General features: G+C 27.0%; 1 protein-coding gene across 1 annotated transcript; it reads right to left on the bottom strand.

Moving 5' to 3' along the window:
- Positions 1 to 1,237: 1,237 nt before the first annotated feature.
- On the bottom strand, positions 1,238 to 2,701 carry LOC137808158 (uncharacterized). The gene is made up of 5 exons (XM_068609127.2): positions 2,404 to 2,701; positions 1,831 to 2,183; positions 1,673 to 1,738; positions 1,435 to 1,593; positions 1,238 to 1,372 (listed from the first exon to the last, which is right to left on the bottom strand). Exons 1-5 carry the CDS (start codon positions 2,699 to 2,701, stop codon positions 1,238 to 1,240), a joined length of 1,011 nt encoding a protein of 336 aa, XP_068465228.1.
- Positions 2,702 to 19,040: the final 16,339 nt, after the last annotated feature.

The raw sequence follows: 19,040 nt of genomic DNA, 5'->3' as shown, positions 1-19,040 counted from the left end.
TTGGTTTTAAAGTAATTCTATTTATTTGACTTTCGCTTATTTCTTTTTTATTAATATTACTATCAATTAGTAAATATTTTTTAAAAATATTATTTATTTTCATTTTTTTAGCTAATATTTTTTTTATCAAAAAAATGTGTATATTTAAAAAAAAATTGACCGAAAGACAATTATACGAAAAAATAATTTATCAAACCTTCATTAATTCAACCAAATCAATATTAATTGTGTAACTCAAATTCACTATCTATCCATTAAATTAAACCACCTAACTTTTCATTCACTTTATCTCTAAATACTCTAAATCAAGAATCTACTTTTAACTCTCCAAATAAACAAAGTGGTAATTCATAAGTAAAACTTGTTCTCAATACGTTATACATAGTAATTATTAATCTTAAAGAAGGTTTTTTCTTAACCTTATCATATAACCATTTCATATATTTATTCTCCTATGTACTAAGAAAACCAACAGAATCTAGTTTCTAAAAATTTAGCTAAAATGTTACTAGTATTTATGATCATAACTCTGAATGTACACCTTAAAAAATAAGACTCACTTTAATCACTTCATTAGTTAAACATTTTAAATATTCTCCCTCTTCTATATGTCCATTTTAAATTAACTCCATGAATTAGTAAAAAACAAATCAAACATATCTTAAACTACCAATTGTTATTTTGTATACTTAATATTCTTAATCACATATCTCACTTTCAATAAATATTTATTTTATATAATATAAAATTACTAGTTAATAATAAACATGTGGAAAAAGTTCCCAAAAGATTTTAGAGGAAAAAAAAAAGAGTGAAAGTTCAACCCAAATTCATCTAATAAGTATAACCTACAAAATTATTACTCAATTTGAGACCAAAATATTTCGCAATATAAAATATGGTGTGCGATTAAAATTTTAATTAATTTCACAATTTTACATTTTCTCTTTATGCTAGAATAAAGTATACTTAATGAGTTTGGATGTGAACGAGTTTGTTTATAATTTTATTTATCACGTGAAGGTAAGATGAACCATTGGTCACTACATATGAAAAGACAAAAATATTGTGAATAACAAACAAAAAGAAAGTTTTATATACTTTGAAATAGGACATTCAATCATACATACGTTAACGAAAAAATAGAATGCTAACATATAAACATCTATACAACTTGATAAATGTTGTAATGTCAACAAATAAATGAATTGGAAAATGTTAACTATATGAACTAGTTCTATCCAAGAGTCAATGCTTCTGATTTGCATAAGGGACAAACATTTTTCTCGTGTAACCATGTCCTTATACAATCTACGTGATATCCATGTCCACATTGAAGAATTCCGATTTCCTGCTTGTTCTTATATTCATCCTGTGAAATCATGCACAAGTATTCCAATTAATAGAAGAAAGAGAAATGTTAACACTTGATACCTGACATATTATGCAAAGATCAATTTCTTGTTCCTCAACAGCTACCTCTCCCGAGTTATTAGGAAGTAGATAAGTTTTTGTCTTTATTTGCCTTGCAATAATTTCATCCAACAAACTTGTGCCTACGTTGCCAATCCGTTCACCTAATTCAAGAAGCTCCTGTTGTCCAATTTTGAAGAGTTAGCAAATTAAATTTTTCATAAGACCTCATAGCCAATCCACATTCATAAGAAAATACCTCATATGACATGTCATCAATGTCCAAGTGCATATCACTATCATCGTCACTCAACCAAGGAACAACCTGCAAAAGAAAATCCCAATTAAACTAGGGTTTTAATTAGATGAAATCCAAAGGAATGTGAAGTACCAAAAGTAGAGAGAATGACATATTACATCATCTTGAAGAAAGGCTTGAGGAGGAAGATTCCTCCAGTGTGGAGGAGTTGTCACGTGCACTGAAGAAGTGCTTAAAGGATTTGTTGGAAGTGTAAGTGCAGGATGAGAGTCGACCGAGTGTCCTCTCATCTCTTGCGCAGGCTGTGCTTGATACTGCAGATGGAGAAATGTGTTTGAAGGATTTGTTGGAAGTGTAAGTGGAGGATGAAAGTCGATGGAGTTTCCTCTCATCTCTTGCGTAGGTTGTGCTTGATACTGCGGATGGAGAAATCTGTAGTCGCTTCTGCTTCTTACTATATCATGATTGCTTTGGGGATCATTTGTTGCAATCTCTAATGAAGGAGTTGGAGCTGGAGAACAAGGCCAACAGTCATTTGAAAGGAACTAGATGGAACCAATCACAAAATCTTAAAAAGTGTACTTTAAGTATAGCTCAATCTTTTAAAATCAGTTTATAAGGTGAGTTTTACACCCACGTATATATTATGAAATGTCCTTAACTCTAACCAATGTGTGATCTCCAACATAGAAATAATAAAATAATTAAAAAGAGAAAATGAGACATTTTACCTTGAATCAAATGGTTAGAGAGCGGTAACAAAGGGATACCAAATGCATTGTGCCTTGCATTAGGCGGAGCAACTGAAAACCTTTGAGCCAAACTAGATGAATTAGGAAAACCCGTATGAATAGGTTGATGTTGAACTCCATTAAATGCTCTCCTTCCATACACCATCCCATTGTCATGAGCATCTAGTAAGTAATGAGAATCTATATTTTCTCTCACTGCCACTCTCCACATATTAGGCCAAAAAATGTTTCCTTCACTCATTTCATCCATATCCCTGACTCCGATGGCACTTATCATGTTGTCAATCGCTATGAGATGCCAAAAGATACTAGTATCAATGTTTTGAGAACTGAAGAACAAAGAAAGAAAGAGTTAAGAAAAAAAAATCCTTATAACTTCTAGTTCTATTGTAATATGCTTTATTTATACAAATAAATTTCTTAATCTTCAAACCTAAACCTTAAGAAAATCTTTATTATTAAAGATAAAATAAATTTTCAAAATTTAATTCTACACATATCTTTTATTTGATTATTATTATTATTAATTTAATTATGTTCGATCTTTTCTTTTATTTGAATACATGTCTTCATATAAAAAGTAAAAAAATATTTTTCTTATTTGAATCAGATTCTAATAAATCATGAAAATACAAGTAAATTATAACATATGAAAAAGTGTTTTGTGTCCCAATTTTTATTTTATTTGTAGAGATATTATTGAGAAGATAAAACATAAAATAATTATAATTATAATAAAATAAAATAATTATAATTATAATAAAATAAAATAATTATAATTATAATACAATATAGTAATACTGATTATAAATATAATAAATTAGTGATAATTATAATACAATATAATATAATTATAATAAAATAAAATAATTATAATTATAATATAATATAATAACTATAATTATAAGATAATAATAGTAAAATATAATTATAATAAAATGACGTAGTAATTATGTAATAATGAAAATAAATTTTAGCAAAATCAATTACTCGTATATATATATATATATATATATATATATATATATTAAGATAGAAAATAATAATAATTATAATAGAAGAAAATAATAAAAATTATAGCATATTTATAATAAAATAAAAAAAAATAATTATAGCAAAATAAAAGTAGAAATAATTATAATTAAATTAAATAAATATAATAAAACTATAATATAAAAAAATAATAGTAATTATAACAAAATAAAATAATAATACTATAATAAAATAAAATAACATAATTATAATTATAATAAAATAAATTTTAAAAAAAAAATCAACCAATCATACATATATATATATAATACAAAAATATATACATAAATATATACACATATACTTACCACATTATCAAGTTAAGTAGTATGAAAGTTTTGGCGAGTTGTTTACAAATTCAAAGAAAGTTGTATGAATGTTTTGGTGACTACTAAGAACATAGAGAAAGAGAGGATAGAAAAAAAACTTTATGTAATAGGTCTATTGAAAGATCTACTATTTATATTGAGAACTCTATATCCTAAAATTTAAATTCTAAATGAAATCTTTATTATTACAGAAAAAAACACTTTAAAAATTTAATTCTAGATATTATTTTTATTTTCATATTGTTTTTATTTATTTAATAATTTGAATTAGATTCTAACAAACCATAAATATACATGTTAAACTAAACATACAAAATAAAATATTTGATGTTTCATCTTTTATTTAAAGTGTATAGATATTGTTCATATTGATAACAAGAACATACATAAACTATATATACACATTCATACATAAAGAGATACAATACAGATATATATATATATATATATATATATATATATGTTTATATATATTCCACATACATAAATAAATATATATACATATACACATCCATCGATATATACATATACTTACCATGTTATCAATTTAAGTAGTATGAAAATTTTGGCGAGTTCTTTACAAATTCAAAGAAAGTAGTATGAATGCTTTGGTGACTTCTAAGAACCTAGAGAAAGAGAGGAAAGGGAAAAAAAAACTTTATGTGATAGGTCTATTGAAATCTCTACTATTTATAGTGAAAACTCTAAATCATAAAATTTAAATTCTATATGAAATCTTGTTGTTACAGAAAAAACCACTTTAAAAATTTAATTCTAGATATTCTTTTTATTTTCATATTGTTATTATTTATTTAATAATTTGAATTAGATTCTAACAAACCAAAGATATAGATGTGAAACTAACATAAAAAATAAAATATTTGATGTTCCATCTTTCATTTAAAGTGTATATATATTGTTCATATAGATAACAAGAACATATATAAAGTATATATACACATTCATACATACATAAAGAGATACAATACATAGATATATACATATATGTTTATATATATGCCACATACATAAATAAATATATACATGTATATATATATATATATAACACATATCTATACACATCCATAGATATATACATATACTTACCACGTTATCAAGTTAAGTAGTATGAAAGTTTTGGCGAGTTGTTTACAAATTCAAAGAAAGTAGTATGAATGCTTTGATGACTACTAAGAACGTAAAGAAAGAGAGGAAAGGAAAAAAAAAATTTGTTGATAGGTGTATTGAAATATCTACTATTTATAGTGAGAACTTTAAATCTTAAAATTTAAATTCTAAATGAAATCTTTATTATTACATAAAAAAACACTTTAAAAATTTAATTCTAGATATTCTTTTTATTTTCATATTGTTTTTATTTATTTAATAATTTGAATTAGATTCTAACAAACCATAAATATACATGTGAAACTAAATATACAAAATAAAATATTTGATGTTCCATCTTTTATTTAAAGTGTATAGATATTGTTCATATAGATAACAAGAACATACATAAAGTATATATACACATTCATACATAAAGAGATACAATAATATATATATATATATATATATTTATACATATGCCACATACATAAATAAATATATACATATATATATATATATATATATACATATAACACACATATATATACACATCCATAGATATATAGATATACTTACCACGTTATCAAGTTAAGTAGTATGAAAGTTTTGGCGAATTCTTTACAAATTCAAAGAAAGTAGCATGAATGCTTTGGTGACTTCTAAGAACGTAGAGTAAGAGAGGAAAGGAAAAAAAACTTTATGTAATAGGTCTATTGAAAGCTCTACTATTTATAGTGAAAACTCTAAATCCTAAAATTTAAATTCTAAATGAAATCTTTATTGTTACATATAAAACCACTTTTAAAAATTTAATTCTAGATACTTTTTTATTTTCATATTGTTATTATTTATTTAATAATTTGAATTAGATTTTAACAAACAATAAATATACGTATGAAACTATGCATACAAAATAAAATATTTGATGTTCCATCTTTTATTTAAAGTGTATATATATTGTTCATATAGATAAAAAAAAACATATTTTTCTTATTACATTCAAGTCTTGAAAATACAAATAAAATATAACAGATAAGATAAAATATTTTTTTTCCTCTTCTTTCTTTTATTTCTAAGAGTAGAAGATAAAACATAAAATAGTAATAAAATAAAGTAATAATATCTATAATATAATATATTAAAATAATTATAATTGTAATATAAGAAATTAATAATAATTATAATTTAAGAAATTATTTATTAGTATAATATAATAAAGTAATATTAAATATAAGAAAATAAAGTAATAATAGTTATAATAAATAAAATAATAATAACTATAATATAATAAAGAAAAAATAATTATAATATAATAAAGTAATAATAATTTTGAATATAAGGAAATAATAATAATTATAATATAATAACGTAATAATAATTGTAATAAAATAGTAATAGTAATTAGAATATAAGAAAATAAGAATAATTGTAATAACATAAAGTAATAATAAATATAATAAAATAACTTAAATGTAAATAAAATAAAATAACTGTAATAAAAAGAATGTAATAGTAAGTATATAAAAGAAATTAATGATAAGTATAATAAAATAAAGTAGGAATAATTATAATAAAATAAATGAAAATGATTATAATATAATAAATTAATAATAATTATAAGAAAATAAAGTAATAATATTTAAAATAAAAGAAAGTAATAATAATTATAATAAAATAAAGTTGTAATTAAGTAATAATAATATAAAAAAATTTGTAAATAAAACCATTCAGTCGAAAAATAATTATTATTTATAAGGATATTACACTAAACCCAAGGGAAATGTTTACCGTAAAAGATAAAATCTAAAACATTAATTTTAAATATTCCTTTTGTTTGATTATTATTAGGTAATTAATAATCTGAATTAGATTCTAACAAAGAAATACATGTAAAACACAACATATAAAATAAAATATGTTATGTTCCATCTTTCATTTCATTTTTATAGATATTGTTCATGAACATATTTTTCTTATTTAAAGCAAATCATGTAAATAGATATAAAATATAACATAAGATAAAATAGTTTGTGTTTCAGTTTTGCTTTTGTTTTGTATAAATATTAGTCAGATAGAAGATGGAACATAAAGTTATAATAATTATAATAAAATAAAGTAATAATAATTATATTCAATATAATAAAATAATAATAATTACAATATAATAAAGTAATTATAATTATAATAAAATAAAATAGTAAAACCAAATTGCTGAGCACTTCTGACTTTAAAACTTCATCTTTCTGGTAATCATTTTTAAAATCTTGTTTGAAAGTAGACATCATCTCCTGAAAATAAGAATTACATATCATATCTCATTATGAGAACCTTTCCTTTAATATTCCATATGTCAAAGGCATTGTCCATACAGATGCTTTGTGCGATGGATAGGGAAATAATCAACATATTGGCTTTCTGCCATGCTGGAAACAATAAGCTAGTATGAGTGAGAAGAGAACTTTTGTGGTTCCATCAATGAAACCTATATTGTTCTTTGAAATGAGGCTCATTTGAAATAAATGAGACCAATGATGATAGTTTGGTCCCTATAGAATAATAGCGATAATGAGAAAGAAAGGATTATCATATGAACTAACATGGTGAAGTGAACAAAAATCTTGTGAGGGATCAACAACTTCACCCATGGGTAAAGGTGTTGGGTTTAATAGTGCCAAAGTTCAAGAGGGGGGGTGAATTGACCTTTTAAAACTTCTTCACAGAAACAGTGTTTAACCCAGTTTTACAGAAAATAAATCGATTTATGTGAAAATGAACAGATTTATTTCAGCACTGTTTTTGTTTGAAAAGCTTTTAATTCAGCAAGATTAATCACAAGATTATGCAGTGAAAATTTCCAGCAGCACACACACAAATATCAGATTTGAAAAACAGTGAAACACAAAACTGCAAGCTTCAATTTCAAGCAAGTGATTAAGGTTCAATTGATAGCATGCTAATTAATTGAGTGATCTTTGCAAACAAGCTGTTTCAGTGGCTTTTAACAGACTATGAATGTTCTTCTTGATGTTAAGCAATTTTCCAGAAATTAAGAACACTTAATCACAGAACAACAAGTTTTAATTTTAAGCAATTGTTTAAGGTTCAATTAATGACGTTGACAGTTTTCTTGAGCAACCTATCACAGTCAATCTGTTCCAGTGGCTTTTAGCAGATTTTATATGTTCTTATCAGATTAAAACAGCTTTTTCAGAAATCAAGAACAGTATGCACTGTGCCCAGAAAGAACAGATTTATTTTCAATTGAACAGATTTATTTCTTTGCTGTTTTATCAATTATGCAGAAACGAAATTGCAGAGAGAGAGAGAGAGAATGAACACAAGCAATTATACTGGTTCACTCAACCTGAGCTACATCCAGTCTTCACCAACAACAGGTGGAATTCACTAACACACAGTACAATTAAGTACACTTCCCACTGTTCTTGAAACCTACAAGAACTTAGGTACTCTTGCTGAAAAAACCTATTTCAGCACTCATACACACACATCCACTCTCCAAGAACACCTATCAAGAAGAGGATTCAACCAAACTATTACAAGTAATAAGAAGTGAAACGACTACACCTGATTGAGGTAACAAAGATCTGCCTTAAACCAGTAGGCAAGATTGCTAGAACAGTAGCTGCACCTCACACCAAGCTTTTGGAACCAAACCAAGAACAAGCACTTTTTGATTTTTGAAATCTTTGAAGAACAAATGCTAATCCTTGAAAACACTTAACTCTCTGCTGTCAAAACTTGTTTTTTGCAAATGTATAAACTGTTTGAATCGTTATTAAACTCAGAAAACAGGTTTGCATTTTATAGAAAGCCAGCTTATAACAGAATTTTGAAAAACAGTTAAAGCTGTTATAAAATGAACAGATTGAAAATAAAATAAACTGATTTATTTTCAAAAGCAGTTAGAGAATCTGTTAAGTGAGGAGACTTAGTCAACCATTCTGGTGCTGAGATAAAACTGAAAAACGTTTAAGTATGATATGGCACCAGAGGCAAAAAGGAATCTATTCATTTACAGATGAACAGATTTATTTTTCAAAACAAAAACAGAGGAAGTTTAACTATTTGAAACTCAGTCGTTTTGAAAAGAAGAAGACTTAGTCAAAATACCTGATGCACAAAATCCAATTTTTACAAGACTTTAGCCAAGGCATCAGTGAAGAAAATGAATCTGTTTATTTAGAAAAGAACAGATTTATTTTTATGCAGTAAAACGTGTTTTTGTGTAAAACATGTGCAAAACAGTTTTAGAAAACTTATGCTTGTTCTTAACACATGGCCAGTGGTTATGAGGTGAGTTACTCAGCAAAAAGCCCACTCTTAGACTACCTCTAAGCACTAACTAAGACATACTTAAAGCAAAGCAAAAATACATGAAAAGTACATAAAAGTCTTCATCAAACACTACATATAAGTCTTCATCAAACACAATCTTGAAGGGGCATCAATCATCTTCAACAAAAGGTAGCAACCAAAGCTCTTATCAGAACTCTGATACTATATTAAGAAGTGAACTTTAATTCCAACTCAACCTTATGAAACCGACTTATAAGATAAGTTTTGCACCCACTAATAAACTATAAAATGTCCTTATCTCTAGTCGGAGTGAGAACTCCAACACACACCCTTCATGCCTAGACCTTCATACTCGTGCGTAAGATTATATGTTTATGGGTGGTCCGGAAAAACCCAATAACGGATGGCTTGATAAGGCCAACAAACTCTAGCTAGGTGAAACTCTAAATGACTCTTATACCATATGATAAAAAAAGAACAAAGAGGAACAAAGGAGAAAAAGGAAGACAAAGAATATGAGAAAGAATATTTCTTATGTTTTTTCATTGAGATCAAATCAGAGGGTCAGAATATATACAAATACCCAAACTAAAGAGAGAGAATGTAAAATAAACACCACATAAATGCTAGAATCATAAAAGAAAAATAAAGGTAAAACATTTGAACAAAGAGAACAACTAAGAATTAAAAAAATACAAAATACACATTGGCTTAATAATAAATTTTTGTATCCATATCCTTTTATTTGTTGGTCTGCTTAAGGCCATATAAAGCCCTTTTTAATTAGAAACTTGTCTTGGTTGAATAGAAGTCAATCCAGCAAGAGCAACCATGTATATATTTTCCTTCAACTTTCCATGTAAAAAGGCATTGCTTATGTCTAATTGTGTCAAGTCCCAATTATTGTTAAAAGTTAGAGAAATAATCAATCTTATGGTGGTCATCTTTGCTACTAGAGAGAAAGTAACAAGGTTTTCAATGCCTTTTGTTTGTGTGTAGCCATTTGCCACTAGCCTTGCTTTATACCTTTCAACTATCCCATTAGCCTTATATTTTATTTTGAATACCCATTTGCAACTTATGGCAGCTTTGTTCTTAGGCAGAAGAACAGTCTCCCATGTTTGATTTAATTCCAAAGCAAATATCTGACATTGTATAGATTTTTTCCAACAGACATGTTTCACAACTCTGTTTCACAACTTTAGAATAAGTGTTTGGCTCAACATGTGAAGAAAGAGGCATAACAAAAGATGTGTAAGAAGGTCATAATTGTTATAAGAAAAAACAAAATTCAAAGGATATGTAACTTTTAAAGATGTATTGGAAACATTAATATTAGAATGATAATCCTTTAGATACTCAGATGGTCTCTTTATTATAGTATTCATTCGGACTAACAAATCTAATTCACAATTTTGTTCTGTGTCATGATCTTTATTAAGGTTTTGGTCTATACGAGAACAAACTTATTCTAGAACCTCAATGTTTGATTCACATTTATTATTACGTTTATTTTCAGCATTATCACAGGGTGCAAGAATGGTTTTTGATGACTGACTCAAAACAAGTCAATATTCAATAAAAAAAAAACTTTGACCATGAATGTTAGGACTATTAGTTTCGTTGCTAGTATCTTGAATCATTTGCTATGGAAAAACATGTTCATAGAAGACTACATTCCTAAATACAAATAATTTTCTACATTGAATATTCAACATCACATGTCCGTTTGTCCTCATTTTAAAACCAATAAGAACACATTTTAACGCCCTTTGATCAAAGTTTCTTCTATTTGTTGAGAAAGTACTAGTATAGCATAAAGATCCAAACCCATTTAATCTATTAAATTATGTTGTAGTTTTGTAAAGCATTTCACGAAGAGAATTTTTTTAACACAGGTGTGGGGAGTATGTTTATAATATGCACATCATGTATTACAAAATATGGCCAATAAATTTTGGGTGAGATTGTCTCATGAGAGCTTTTGCTACATTTAATAAATGACAACATTTCCTTTCAACTATACTATTTTGTTATGGATTATTGACACATGATGTTTAATGCATTATGCCTTTGTTGAAAAAGTAATTAGTCATGAAAAATTTAGTCTTATTGTCATTGATGACATTTTACGGCAAGAACATCGCGTTGTCGGAAGTAATAAATGTCTCTAAGGACGGATATCGATCCCACAAGGAACAATTGACTATTCAAATACAATTTTCGCTAAATATAAAACATAACAAAAAAAAGTTGGTTTGAAGATTGTTATAATGGCAAGAATTAACAGGAAAATAAATCAAAGAGTAATTGCTTCAATTGTAAAAGTATGGATTAGGTTTCATCTTTCTTGTTAGAATGTATGGCTTTAAACTAGAGGGGGGGGGGGTGAATGGTTTAAAGAGGGTTTTCGCAAACTTTTAAGTCTAGAATGAAATTACTTTGAGAAACAGTTGATAAATAAATCAGTTTGCCAAAACACAGAGCAAAAAGCACAGCACCAGAAAAACAATCGCTTTGTTTCGCAGAAGCAATCGTTTGTTTATACCAGTTCACAAATATCAAAATTGAATTTAAAGAGATTAAGGACAGAGAGAATGCACACAGAGGTTTATGCTGGTTCACCCTAAATCCAGAGCTACATCCAGTCTTCTCAGAAACAACTGAGGAAATCTACTAAGCAATCAACCCTAGATCACTTACAACACAACCAAAGTAGTGACCTTGATCCCCTTAAGACACACACTTCCTTTGGTCCAGCACAACAACACTAAGAATGTTGATCTTGATTCCCTCAAGAACACATAGCACTTCTCAGTAATACACAGAAAGTTTCTTTCAAAATATACAAAGGATTACACTTGTTACCGAACAAATCTGAAATCAATACAAGCTGAAAATCCTATCTTACACTCTTTTATCAAACTCAATCTCTAAGCAATCTCAACTTTTTCTCTTAATCAAAATCTGTGAAAAACTCAAATTTGTTTTTCTGTATTAAACAAATTTGTTTGTTTCATAATCTTAACAAACTATTAATTGCATTTAAAGATTGGTCAAAGCATTACAAACTGGAGCGTAAACAGTTAGAAAATAATCTAATGCTCAGTCAAAGCACAAAACAGTTTTCTGTTATGGTACCAAAACAAACAATTGGTTGTTTCCACGAATCAATCGATTGTTTTGGTTTTGACAGCAAGTCAACCATAAAAACAATTTTCAACCTTTCTAAAAACACCTAAGTATAAAACAATCGGTTGTTTTTCACTTAGTTTGAAAAACACTTTTCTTTTAAAAGGATTGAGAGTGCTTATGCTTTGGATTCAATCAAGAGTGGATTATACATAAAATCTACCCCAGATCCTATCTAAAAGACAGCTCAGCAACAGCAAGCACAGCCAGCCTTTCATCATCCTTCAAAGGGTTTGGATTCTTCAAAGCTTGAACACACTTGGTTCAACATTTCTCACTCATGTATTTTGATTAGCATGTTAATATTAAGTTCTTTGATTGAAATGATGCCCGTAGAAAATTCAGTTATATCGATTTCTTGCATATAAAATGTTGATCAAGAGTGATCAAGTGCTTTGAAGAATTCAAATTGTGCTTTGAAGAATCTAAATCCTTTATGCTTGATGCAAGCATGTGTTGCAACTGTGTTTTAGGAGGGATCTAGGTAGTTTTATTTGTAATCCACTCCTTTGTTGAATCTAAAGCTAATGTGTTTTAAATCCTTTTTGAAATAAAGTATTTTTCCACATAAGTGAAAAACAACCTGTTGTTTTGTCGAATCAACCGGTTGTTTTACTCTTAGGAGTTTTTAAAAAGTTTGAAAACTATTTGAGTTTGGTTGACTTAACTGCCAAACCAACCAATCGGTTGTTTCGTGGTTTCAACCGATTGTTTCTTTGAAAATTCGAATAGAATTCTGTTTTGGTGGTTCAATGTGCTTTAAATGATTTCCAACTGAATACGCTCCTTCATTAAATGTTTTGACCAATCTTTGGAAAATATAAATAGTTTGTTTATGTTTTCAAACTGATAAGAGAAATAGAATTGAGTTTTTCAGTTGTGAAAAAGAGTTGATTCAAGATTTAAAACATTCACATCAAAGTTTTGGGTTTTCTAAGAGAGTGGAATAGGATTGCATTTGTATTGATTTCAGATTGTTCTGTAAACAAGTGTAATCTCTTCTCAACCTTCTGTATTTCTGGTGTTGTGTTGCCAAGGAGTGTTGTGTGCTCTTGAGGTGGTCAAGATCAATACTCTTGGTGTGTGATTTTCCAAAGTGAGTGTGTTTCTTGAAGAGTTCAAGGTCACTACTTTGGTGGATTGTGTGTTGTAATCTGGTTTGATTACTTAGTGGATTACCCAGTGGTTTTCTGGGGACTGGATGTAGCTCTTGGTTTAAGAGTGAACCAGTATAAACTGTTGGTGTATCTTTCTCTTACCCTTAAGCTCATTTACATTTTGTTTTTAGCTTTATTAGCATAAACAATCGATTGTTTCGCAGAAACAACTGATTGTTTTTCTGCTGCTTTGCTGTTTTATTGATCTTGTCCTTGGCTAACCTGATTTCTGTTCTGGATTCATACAAAGAATTTTGTTAAACTTCAAAAAGATTTCAAAAGCCTCTCTTAAACAATTAACCCCCCCCCCCCTCGTTTAAGGCCATATATTCTAACATAAAATTCTTAAGAATGTTTCCTAAATATCAATTTCTCCCATATTTTAAAAAACAACTTAGAATCACACTCAGACGTTAATAAAATCTAACATTTGAAATTTATTTCTAGCACTCAAATATGTTAAGTATTGTTGTTTAGGTTAGAACCCTAAAAATACCTTTGAGTCAAATTTAAGATTCTCAATCATGTCACAACTATTTAAAAGCAAAACATCAATACCAATAATCAATCAAAAACTGAATATTATAATATGTAAATATGAACTCAATACATAAGAGTTTGAACAGATTACTCCCAATCTCAAAGTGTAGAATTACCCACGCATACTTTTAGCAGCTTCCATTCTCCCAATTGGTTACAATTTACTCAGTGGTGTTTTCCCCTCAATCTAACACACTAGGATTGTGCCTCTAGCCCCCTATTTAACCTAATTTTCTAGGGTTAGGTGAATTTTTGTGTCGCGCTTATGAGCTTAATAAGAATAATATAAAAACAACCCAATTAATTTGACGAATTCTCGATGTTGAGTTGAACTTTTTTTCTCTCTTTTATGTGTTTTAGGTTTTCCAGTTTTCTCCTTTTAGCATATATCATTCTTCTTTAGTTCAACTTTCTATTTTTTCCTAAAAACCTACAATTAACACCAAATTTTGAAATAAAATGTTCTTATTCAATTATAAAACACAAAAAATTGTAGAAAAGTATAAATTCATAAATTAGAGATTATTTTATATGTAAATTAGCAATTAATACTCATAAGTGCCTATATTTTAATATAAAATATTATGGAAATTAAGGAGTTATCAGTCACTTCTTATTTTTATTGCTGCATGAAATTGTGTTTGAACATAAACAACAAGATTTTCCAAAGTCTTGACAACATAAAATTTTTTGTTTTAAAAGAAAAATTCATGTCTACTTCGAATACTCGTGAACTATGGTGAGGAAATATTTATGACGATGAATTAATGGTATTGAGTATGGTCTCCATAGATCTATATGAATAAAATTAAAACATTTTTTTGATTTAGATGTACTAATAGGAAAGGATTTTTTTTTGTCCTTACAAAATTAGAAATATCACAAATAACAAATTTATAATATTTAACTAATGAAAATTTATTCTTGATAACACCAATACCATAATCGAAAATGTCAAAGGATTTTTAGACTACTTGAGCTGACATTAACAATAATGATGGTGTGTGTAGATTTGGTGGGTTGGATTTGAAGTTGATGATATGGAAGTATATATAGCCTATCTTGCATCTTAGCTACACCAATCATCTTTAAGGAGTTAGTGTCCTTAATGTGACAGCTGTTAGAGTCAAAGGTAAGAACACAAGATAAATTATCAATCAAATTTGCTACTGAAAGAAGATTAAAAGTGAAGCAAGGAATATACAGAACATTGTCTATGACATGATTTTGATTTGAGAAAAACACTTCCATAATACTTGGCAATGACTTGATTTCCATTTGGTAGTTTGACACAAATAGGATTACTTTGATGATATGAAGTGAAATGAGTTAAGGATGAATAAATGTGGTCGGTAGCACCACTATAAAAAATCTAATATTTGAAGGAAGAAAGAAATTTATTACCAATGTGTGTTGTCATGTTGGAAGAAATTACAGTGTTGAGATACTAGTTATCACAAGTATCTCACATTTTTTGTAGTTAGTTTAATTTGATTTTTCAAACCCTATAAAAAGGGGTTTTCCTATTCATTGTAACATAACTTGAAAGAATAGAAATAAAACATACAATTTCTGTTTACTTGCACTAGTGTTGTTCCTACTTATTCCCTTCCAATTACTTAAAAATTCTCCTAATGAACTTTTGTATTTAATATCATCGAATAGTAAACCACAATCTTTTGAACAAGAATGTAGACACTCAAAGTGGATTGATGTTATGAATAAGGAGATCATAGCTCTACAAAAAAATCACACTTGGTATCTTACTCAAACACTGTCTAGAAAAAGACTTGTTGGATGAAAATGGGTTTACAAGATCAAACACATAGCGGATGGAACTATTGAGGGACATAACCCTAGGCTTGTGCAAAGGGTTATATTCAATTTGAATGGATTGACTATTTAGATACTTTTACTTCTATTGCTAAACTTACTAATGTTAGACGTTTTTTTAACCATTTTTCTTATTAAAAATTGACATTTACATCCATTAGATGTTAACAATACCTTCTTACATGGAGACCTTAATGAAGAAGTATATATGATATAACCTCTAGGGATAATAACTGAAACACAAAACTAAGTTTGTAGACTTACAAAGTCCCTATATGGTTTAAAACAAGCCAGCAAACAGTGGTTTGCTAAGCTATCCTCTTTCCTTACTAATTTTGTTTTTATCAATCAAAGTCTGATTATTCTGTATTTACTAGAAGAACTAAAAATTCTCTCACTGTTTTACTTGTTTATGTAGATGATATTATTCTTGCAGGAGATTCGTTACTAGAAATTGGGAGAATAAAAAGAATTCCTAAATGAATATTTTAATATAAAAGTTCTTGGTGAACTAAAATACTTTTTGGGTCTCGAGGATTCTAGATTTATGAAAAAATAAATTTATGTGAAAGGAGCCCTTGACATATTGGAAGAAACTGGAACGCTAGAAAGTAAACCTTGTTCTATTCCTCTTATGTCTAACACCAAGCTTTTTTTTGAAAGTGTAGATAAACTTCAAAATCCCAATCCCTATACAAGACACATTGGGAAACTCCTATATCTCACCAACACTAGACCCGACATAACCTTTGATGTTCAACTTCTCAGCCAATTTGTTCAAGAACCCACAACTCATCATCAACATGTTCTACTCTACATCAATGCCCAAATTGTACAAATAAAGGTTACACACTTGTACAAATAAAACTACTAAGAATTACAAAAGAAAAAATTGATATTAGTTTCCGTTTAGAACTCTTGTATCCATATTGTTTGATAATATCTTAAATAATTTTAGACAAGTTATACTGATATAGTTATTGTTTTAACATCCAAAACCTTATCATTAATATTAACAATTATTGTTATTATCATTATTTTTGCAGTGAAAAAGACGAATAAATAGAAATAGACGTTACGTGGAACGCGTATTCAAATGTCTTAGACAACAAAACAACACAATCATCATCTTCTTTTGCCAAAATGACACTAGAAGAGCAGAAAAAGCCCAAGCTCAATCACTCACATTTGATAACATACTTAGTCAAATATTGAATGGTATTCATGACTTACAACAAGTATTTTAGAATGTCTCAGTTATTATACCCAATGGATTCCAATGAGTTGATAATCAATTTGCTACTTTGAGCAAAGATATGAAAAGTTTCAAGAAAGTAAAACAATTCATTTTTTATACTTTTTTGTTTGGACTCAACACGCATATGTATATATTTAACTATGACTTATTTATTTATTATTTCATCTATTTCGTTTCATTCGACATCCTTATTAAGAATTGTGATTTTTTTTCTATGTCCAAAATTTGGTTTTAGAGTAATTCTATTTATTTGACTTTCCTTTATTTATTTTTTATAAATATTACTATCAATTAGTAAATAATAATTTTTTTTAAAAATTATTTATTTTCATTTTGTCAACTAATATATTTTTTAACAAAAACAATGTGTATATTTAAAAAATAAAATTGACTTAAAGAATATTATACGAAAAAATAATTTATCAAACCTTAATTAATTCAACCAAATCAATATTAATTGTTTAGGGTTTAATCATTAATATGTTATACATAGTAATTATTAATCTTTAAAGAAGGATTTTAACCTTATCACATAACCATTTCTCATATTTTTTTTCTTCTATGTACTAGGAAAACCAACAGAATCTATAGTTTCTAAAAATTTAGCTAAAATGTTACTAGTATTTATGATCATAACTCTGAATGTAAACGTTAAAAAATAAGACTTACTTTAATCACTTCATTAGTTAAACATTTTAAATATCCTCCCTTTTCTATATGTACATTTTAAATTAACTCCGTGAATTAGTAAAAAACAAATCAAACATATCTTAAACTACCACTTGTTATTTTGTATACTTAATATTCTTAATCATATATCTCACTTTCAATAAATATTTATTTTATATAATATAAAATTACTAGTTAATAATAAACATGCAAAAGATTTTAAAGGAAAAAAAAGAGTGAAAGTCCAACCCAATTTCATCCAATAAGTATAACCTACAAAATTATTACTCAATTTGAGAGCAAAATATTTTGCAATATAAAATATGATGTGCGATTAAAATTTTAATTAAACCAGTTTATAAGGTGAGTTTTACACCCACTTATATACTATGAAATGTCCTTAACTCTAACCAGTGTGTGATCTCCAACATAGAAATAATAAAATAATAAAAAAAAGAAAATGAGACATTTTTACCTTGAATCAAATGGTTAGAGAGCGGTAACAAAGGGATGCCAATTGCATTGTGTCTTGCATTAGGGGGAACAACTGAAAAACTATGAGCCAAACTAGATGATATAGGAAAACCCATATGAATAGGTTGATGTTGAACTCCATTGAATGTTCTCCTTCCATACACCATCTCATTCTCATTGTCATAAGCATCTAGTAAGTAATGAAATAAAATAAATTTTCAAAATTTAATTCTACACATATCTTTTATTTAATTGTTATTATTTATTTAATTATATTCGATCTCTTCTTTTATTTGAATAGGTGTGTTTATATTAAAAATAAAAAATTGTTTTTCTTATTTGAATCAGATTGTAATAAACCATGAAAATACAAGTAAATTATAACAGATGAAAAAGTGTTTTTTTGTCCCAATTTTTATTTTATTTGTACAGATATTAATCAGAAGATAAAATATAAAATAATTATAATTATAATAAAATAAAATAATCATAATTATAATACAATATAGTAATAATGATTATAAATATAATAAATTAATGATAATTATAATACAATATAATATAATAATAATTATAATTATAATAAAATAAAATAATTATAATTATAATATAATATAATAATTATAATTATAAGATAATAATAGTAAAATATAATTATAATAAAATAACGTAGTAATTATGTAATAATGAAATAAATTTTAGCAA

This window comes from Phaseolus vulgaris, chromosome 11, assembly GCF_051622355.1.
Source record: "Phaseolus vulgaris cultivar YP4 chromosome 11, ASM5162235v1, whole genome shotgun sequence".
NCBI lineage: Eukaryota > Viridiplantae > Streptophyta > Magnoliopsida > Fabales > Fabaceae > Phaseolus > Phaseolus vulgaris.
Note: the sequence above shows the minus strand (reverse complement) of the source record. Positions and strands in the feature narration are given on the sequence as shown.